Source organism: Carlito syrichta, unplaced genomic scaffold (genome assembly GCF_000164805.1).
Source record: "Carlito syrichta isolate Samal-C Ts95f unplaced genomic scaffold, Tarsius_syrichta-2.0.1 Scaffold316208, whole genome shotgun sequence".
In the NCBI taxonomy this organism is placed as follows: domain Eukaryota; kingdom Metazoa; phylum Chordata; class Mammalia; order Primates; family Tarsiidae; genus Carlito; species Carlito syrichta.
In genome coordinates this window covers 248,750-256,565 of record NW_007260304.1, presented here as the reverse complement: position 1 = coordinate 256,565, position 7,816 = coordinate 248,750, and the positions used below count along the sequence as shown (strand labels likewise).

The 7,816-nt window shown below is 49.3% G+C and overlaps 1 protein-coding gene across 1 annotated transcript in view; it reads right to left on the bottom strand.

Moving 5' to 3' along the window:
- Positions 1-7,159: 7,159 nt before the first annotated feature.
- OSCAR (osteoclast associated, immunoglobulin-like receptor) overlaps positions 7,160-7,816 on the bottom strand; it is an 8,490-nt gene continuing 7,833 nt past the window's right edge. Inside the window, exons 5-6 of the mRNA XM_021706904.1 lie at positions 7,673-7,814; positions 7,160-7,296 (exon numbers count right to left, since the gene is read on the bottom strand). Of these exons, the coding sequence (XP_021562579.1) occupies positions 7,160-7,296; positions 7,673-7,814 (279 nt within the window). The remainder of the gene's footprint in view (positions 7,297-7,672; positions 7,815-7,816) is intronic.

Genomic DNA, 7,816 nt, shown 5'->3' with positions numbered 1-7,816 from the left:
TATTAATAGATTCTGTAACTGAAATGAAACAAGACTTTAAGACTCTTTTTAAAGTTAAAAAAAAAAAAAAAAAAAGGCTGGGCATGGTGACTCAAACCTGTAATCCCAGCACTTTGGGAGGCTAAGGTGAGAGGATTGCCTGAGCCCATGGGTTCGAGACCCGCCTGGGCAACTTGACGAGACCTTATCTCTACAATAAATCAAAAAATTAGCCAGGTGATGTGGCATGTGCCTGTAGTTCCAGCTACTTGGAAGGCTGAGGCAGAAAGATCACCTGAGCCCAGCAGGCCAAGGTTGTGCTGGCCGCGAGTGTGCCACTGCACTCCAGACTGGGCAAGAGAATGAGACTCCGATTCAAAAAAAAGAAAGAAGGAAAAGAAAAAGAAAAACTGGCAGAGTCTTGAGCTTTAAATTTTTTCCTCATCGTGGATGTGGGAGAAAAACAATCTAATATGCTTCTATGATTTGAACATTTGTCCCCTCTAAAATTCAGGTTGAAATTTAATTCTGTCTGGGTATGGTGACTCACACCAATAAACCCAGCACTTTGGGAGGCAGAGGCAGGAGGATTGCTTAAGGCTGGGAGTTTGACAACAGTCTGGGTAACATAGCAAGATCCCATCTCTACCAAAAAAAAATTAGCTGGGCGTGTTGGCTGGCACCTGTAGTCCCAGCTACTCAGAATACTCAGCAGGAAGATCACTTGAACCCAAAAGTTTGAGGATGCAGTGAGCTATGATTATTCCTCTGCACTCCAGCCTTTATGACAGAGAGAGACCTTGTCTCAAAAGAAGGAGGAGAAGGAGGAAGAGGAGGAGGAGAAAGAAATGTAATCCCAAATGAGGCGGTATTGAGGGACTAAGAAGTGAAACTTTTTTGTTTGGAGTTTTTTTTTTTTTTAGTTGGGGTTGTCACTCTGTCACCTAAGCTGGAGCAATGTAGCACAATCACGGCCCATTGCAGCCCCAACCTCCTGGGCTCAAGCAGACTTTCCACCTCAGCCCCCCAAGTAACTGGTACTACAGGCACTCACCATCACACACAGCTAATTTTTTTTTTTTTGTAGAGATGAGATTTCACCATATTGTCCATGCTGTTCTCCAACTCCCAGCCTCAAGCGATCCTCCCATCTCCACCTCCCAAAGCACTGAGATTACAGGCATGAGTCACCACACCCAGTCTGAGAGGTAGAGCCCATAAGAGGTGATTAGGTCATGAGGTCTCTGACCTTGTGAATGATTAATCCATGGATGAATTCATTCATGGATGAATGGTTTACTGTGAGAGTGGGGCCGATGGCTTTATTAGAGGAGGAAGAGACTTGAGCTGAGGCACTTGGCCTCCTTGCCATGTGACGCTCCACTCAGCCTCTTTCTGCAGAGTTCCCTCCAGTAAGAAGGCTCCTACCAGGAGGGCCTCTCCACTCACCTTGGACTTCTCAGCCTCCAAACCTGTAAGAAATAGTTTCCCTTTCTTGATAAATTACCCAGTTTGAAGCATTCTGTTATAGGCAACAGAAAACAAACTGAGACGGGTGCCAAGGAGCAGCTTCTGATGGAACAGAACTGTTTTTTGTTTTTTTTTTTAACAAACATTTACTCTGCCTGGGAATTCAGATGTCAGTTATAACATTGTTACCAGGGCAACAAGATATCAAGTGCGACCACCTCACAGGCACCCAGTTTTCTCCTTGGAAATGATTATGGCAAGACTGGCAGTAATTTCTAATGTCTTTGGACTCCTACAAGGTTATTTTGTGTGTATTTACACTTCAAAGGACAGATTTATGGAACCGGGAGTGGAACACACTGGCAACTGTAACAAATATCTGATCTCCACAGTGCAAGACTATAAAACACATTTACAGTCTCTTGAATATTCTCGGTTTATCACCTTATCAAACTACACGCTTGAATTAGTTTTATGACCCAGAATAATATTTCCTTCTCCTCTCTTATACCTCTGTCTCTCTCCTCTCTCTCTTCCCTTTCTCACTCTCTCTCTCTCTCACTCCCTTCCCTGTTTCTCTTTCTCCCCTCTCTCGTCTCTGTTTCTCTCACTCTTCTCTCTTGCATTATCTCTCCTCTTCTCTCTCCTCCCTCTCTCCTGTCTTCTTTTTCTCACTCTCTTTTCTCTCACTACTCTCTGTCTCTTCCCCTCTCTCGTCCTTCTTTCTCTCACTCCTCTCCCTTCCCTGTTTCTAACTCTCTCACTCTCTCTTCTGTCTCTCTCTCACTCCTCTCTTCCCTGTTTCTCTCTCTCTTTCTCTCCTCTCTCTTCTGTCTTTTTTTTTTTTTTTTTTGAGTTGGAGTCTCACTCTGTCACCCAGACTGGAGTGCAGTGACACGCTCCCACTCCTGGCCACTGCAGCCAGGACCTGCTGGGCTCCAGCGATCCTTCCTCCTCAGCCTTCCAGACCTACAGGCGCATGCTGCCATGCCCAGCTAATTTTTTTTGATTTATCGTAGACACGAGGTCTCGCCAAGTTGCCCCGGTGGGTCTCGAACCCGAAGGCTCAGGCAATCCACTCACCTCGGCCTCCCAGAGTGCTGAGATTACATGCTGAGCCACCAGGCCGTCCTCTCTTCTGTCTTTCTTTTTCACTCTTCCTTCTCTCACTCCTCTCTCTCTTCCCTGTTTCTCTCTCTTCTCTTTCTTTCTCCCTCTCTTCTTTCTCTCTCACTCCTCTCTCTCTTCCCTGTTTCTTTCTATTTCTCTCTCTCTCTCTGTCTCTCTGTTTCTCTGTGTGTGTGTGTGTCTGTCTGTCTGTCTCTAACTCTATCTCTTCTTCCTCTTCCCTAAAGCTGCAAAGAAGACATCCTAGTTTTATCCTTAACTCCTTTTGTTTAACTATAAAGACTTAAAATTTTAAGGCTAAACTCTGAAATGTCATTAGTTAGCCTTCAAGCACAAGGCAGGCCTGAAAAGTAAAGTTGACTTTGCTGGTAAAAAGCAAGAAATGGATTTTTTTTTTTTGAGTTGGCATCTCACTCTTGTCGCCCAGGCTGGAGTGCAGTGGCACGCTCACAGTCACTGCAGCTTTGACCTGCTAGGCTTAGGTAATCCTTCTGCCTCAGCCTTCCAAGTAGCTGGCATTACAGATGTACACCACCACGCCCAGCTAGTTTTTGTAGTTTATTGTAGAGATGAGGTCTCACCAAGTTGCCCAGGCTAGTCTTGAACCCCTGGGCTCAGGCAGTCCTCTTGCCTTGGCCTCCCAAAGTGCTGGGATTACAGGCTGAGCCACTGCACCCATCCAAGAGATGGATTATTAAGATATGGTTGATAACAGTGCATTAAGGGCATATACCCTCTCATGCTCACACATATAAGACGAGTCAAGGCCATGGTTGACTGATTCAACCAGAAAAGAGAAAGCCAGCACTTTTTATTTTATGTTCGAGACATACTCTTGTCCACTCCAACCTGGGTGACAGATTGAGGCATCGACTCAAAAATAAAAAATAAAATAAGTCCAAGTCCAGAGTGGAGGGCAGGGCTGTGTTCCCTCTGAAATCTCTGGGGACACTCTAATGTCTTGCCCTTCCCAGCTTTCAGAAACCCACATGTGTTCCCTGGCTGCTGGTCTGGCACCACTCTGACCTCTGCTTCCATAGTTGCATTACTTTATCTGATTCTGACCCTCCTTCCTCCCTTTTTTAAAGATCCTTATAATCACATTGGACACACCCGAATAATCCAGAATAATCTCTGCATATCATGATTCTTTTTTGTTTGTTACTTTGGTTTTTGAGTTGGAGTCTCACTCTGTTGCCCAGGCTGGAGTGCAGTGGTACGCTCACTGCCACCCCAGTATCAACCTGCTGGGCTCCGGTGATCCTTTCACCTCAGCCTGTAGCTGGAACTACAGGCATGCGCTACCACATACGGCTAATTTTTTATTTATTGTAGAGCGAAGTCTTGCCAAGTTACCTGGGCTGGGCTCGAACTTGTGGGCTCAGGCAATCCACTTGCCTCGGCCTCCCAAAGTGCTGGTATTACAGGCTGAGTCACCGAACCCGGCCATGATTCTTAACTTACATATCTGAAGTCCCTTTTGCTGTGTAAGAGACCATATTTACAGGTTCCAGGAATTAGGATATCACAAGTTTGGGGAATTAGTATTATTATTAAGTCTGATCTCATTCTGTTCCCAGGCTGGAATTCAGTGGCACGATCATGGCTCACTGCAGCCTTGACCTCCTGGGCTCAAGTGATCCTCTCCCCCCAGTCTCCTGAGTAGTTGAAACTACAGGGGTATACCACCACACCCAGCTAATTTTTAAATTTTTTGTAGAGACAGGATCTTCCTATGTTGCCCAGGCTGGTCTCGAACTTCTGGGCTCAAGCAATCCTCCCTCCTTGGCCTGCCAAAGTGCTGGGATTCCAGGTATGAGCGACCATGCCCAGCTGGGCATTATTATCCGGCACACCATCAGAGGGTAAAACTGTGACTCCTGCTTGTGTGACCTTTGGTGTGCAGAACTCATCCAGTCAGACTGTTGTGTATTTCCTAATACCTCCAGGCTCTGAAGCATAGAGATGAAACTGCAGCCTCATGAGAGTAGCCCGTGGTCTAGACTGAGAGAGAATCCTAACTCAGCATGAGAAGAACTTCAGTCAGGGTATGCTGAGGCTCTCTTGAAGCACAGGAGGGTCGGGCAGGATTTTTCGGGGGAAATGATCTCTACTCTAAGACATGAAGGACGAGTAGAGTTGACCAGGCAAGAGGGGACAGGCAGGAGACACTACACCAGACACATCACAGTCTCATTACAATTGTCTCAGAAACTCTGAGCATTTATGGGCACAAATAAAAGGAACCACGGCCTCCAAAACCAGAAACCACTTTGATAAATGCTAAATATGATAATGTTCCCATTTAGGTTCCTCATTTAAAAAGTGAAAATAAAAGGCCAGGCATGGTGGCTTGCACCTGTAATCCCAGCACTTGGGGAGGATTGCCTGAGCTCAGCTGTTCAAGACCAGCCAAGCAACATCTGAGCAACATGGTGAGACCTTGTCTTTACAATTAATCAAAAACTTAGCTGGGCATGGTGGTACATGCCTGTGGTTTCAGCTACTTCGAAGGCTGAGGTGGAAGGATCACTTGAGCCCAGCAGGTCGAGGCTGCAATGGCTGTGAGCATGCCACTGCACTCCATCCTGGGCAAGAGAGTGAAACTCCAATTCAAAAAAATTTTAAAAAGTGAAAATGAAAAAGGAGATTGAAGGCTGGGAATGGTGGTGGCTCAGGCCTGTAATCCCAGCAATTTGGGAAACTGGGGCAGGAGGATCCCTTGAGCCCAGGAGTTCAACACCAGTTTGGGCAACATATTGAGACCTCATCTCTACAAAAAAAGTTAAAAATTAGCTGATCATGATGGCCCACACCTTCCCAGATACTCAGGAGGCTGAGGCGGAAGGATCGCTTGTGTCTAGGAGTTCAAAGCAACAGAGTGAAACCCTGCCTAAAGAAGAGAAAAGAGGGCCAGCAGTGGCTCATGTCTGCAATCTCAGCACTTTGGGAGACCCAGGCAAGAGGATTGCCTGAGCCCAGGGGTTCATGACCAGTCTGGGTAACTTGGCAAAACTTCATCTGTGCAATTAAAAAATAAATAAATAAAAATTTTAAAATTAGTATTTCCAGCTATTTGCAAGGCTGAGGCAGGAGGATTGCCTGAACCCAGCAGGTCAAGGCTGTGGTGGACATGATGTGCCACTGCATTCTAGCCTAGGCGACAGAGAATCTGATAAAAAAGAAGGTAGAGGAGGAGGGGAGGGAGGAGGGGAGGGAGGAGGGAGAGGAGGAGGGAGGAAGAAGAAGGAGGGGAGAGGAGGGGGGAAGAGGGAAGGAAAGGAGAAGAAGAGGAGGAGGAGGAGGAGGTAGAGGAAGAAGGAGAAGGGGTAGGGGAAGGGGAAGGAGGAGGGGGAGGAGGAGGAGGAAGTTGTCAGTTCACTGCTCTAGGTGACTAAGCAGAACTGGGCTGTCCTAACCCTGGAAGTCACCCTCTTCTCTATAAAGTGGGAAGACGAGAGTTAGAAAACTTCATAAAAATAGAAGCGGATGTGTGCCTCACGAAAACTAGGGCATAAGTCAAGAAAGGAACACACACATGTCGAGTGGCAAGGATCGTTTCATGACAGGTGTGTGTATGAGGCTGAGAATGGACATCAAGGTTAGCCGGATAACAAACAGAAGTTAAATGAGTAAATGCAGGAGAAACCGTGTAGGTCAGCCAAGCCTTGGGGAGGAGGAAGCAGGACAAACAGGGAGAGCAAACAGGCTGCGGAATGGAAGGGCTTGCATTATTTTTACTACAGCTGTGAGGCCAGCCAAGGGCACAGTGGGTCATAGACCAAGTAGTCACCAGCAGCCGGCCAAAGCTCTACTGCGCATGCGCCACTTCCTGTTGCCCTGGCAACGGACGCCACCGCTTCCTGCTAAAGAAGGTTCAAGGAAAAGAGCGGCGTGCAAATAAAGCCGTCATTAGGGACAGAGATCTACTTGGTCTGGTCTTGGTCTAGCTTAGGGGAGGTCTGAGGAGGAGTCTGGCACAGGTTTGCTTGATGTTATGAAGGGAATGACGAAGAGTTGCTTACACCTTGAACTGGTGCACGCAGTGATGGAAAGAAGACAAGAACTTCCGTCCGGTCCTGTGACTCTGGCAGAAATCGGTGGTATACAGTAGTTAACGTTTATTGAGCATTTATTACAGGTCGGGCACTGTTTTAAACGCCTTATGAGTAGTATCCATTTATTCCTACAACAATCCTGTGAAGTAGTTATTATCAGTGCACCCGTTTTACAGTGAAGGCATCGAGGCTTGGGAAAAGTCGCTTTCCAAAGGTCCCAGTGCGTGAGTGGCAGCGCTGGGATTCGAACCCAGGTCTCCTTGAAAGCCTTAATCACTGACAGCATCTTCCGCTCAGCTGGGAGGCCCTGGGGAAGACCCAGAAAGAAGCTACAGTGCAGACCACGGGGTTGAAAGGTGGCTAAGGTGGGCTCCGTCAGCAGGGCTGCCGGGAGTGGGAGTCGGGGGCAAGTGGGCTCCGGTAAAAGGCAGTCCGACCCGACCCCGGAGGCCCCAGCTTCTCCTCCACCACTCCCCAGGAAGTCTCCTCAAGTTACAGGCATGCACATCCAGTCCCCCCGGGGCTCAGGGATGGACACCACCAGGGGAGCGGTTCTGGCTGCGCCGGTCCAAAGCGACCAGCGTGCCCAGGGCGATGAGGACTAGGCCGGCCAGCCCCAAGCGGATGAGGTTCCCCTGGGTGTAGTCGGAGGAGCCAGAGTCTGGGGGGCGGGAGGAGAGAGATTGTCAGTGCCCGGACCCCAGAGTCTGGGCCCAAACTCTGGGTTTCCAAACTCTGTGGGGATCCGAAGGCCCAGTCTCAAAGTTGAGGGAAAGTTGATTGGGCTCAACTTTTGGGTCTGAGGGAGGAGGCCTGGACTCCTGGGTCTGAGAGAGGAGGCAGGGGGCCTGGACTCCTGGTCTGAGGGAGGAGGGGCTGGGGGCCCAGGCTCCCGGTCTGAGGGAGGAGGCTCGGGCCTGGACCCCTGGGTCCGAGGGGGGAGGGGCTGGGGCCCGGGCTCCCGGGTCTGCGGGAGGAGGCTGGGGGCTGGCCTCCTAGTCTGACGGGGAGGGCGGGGCCGCGTGCAAGGCCCTCACCGTCCCAGCTGACGACCAGCGGCTCGCTGCGCTGCGACAGCACGTAGGGCGCCGACGGCGTGTGGCAGTAGCAGCTGTACGTGCCGGGGGCGCGGGCGCCCAGCAGCGGGAAGTCGGCCCAGGGCTGCGCGGAGTCGCGGTACT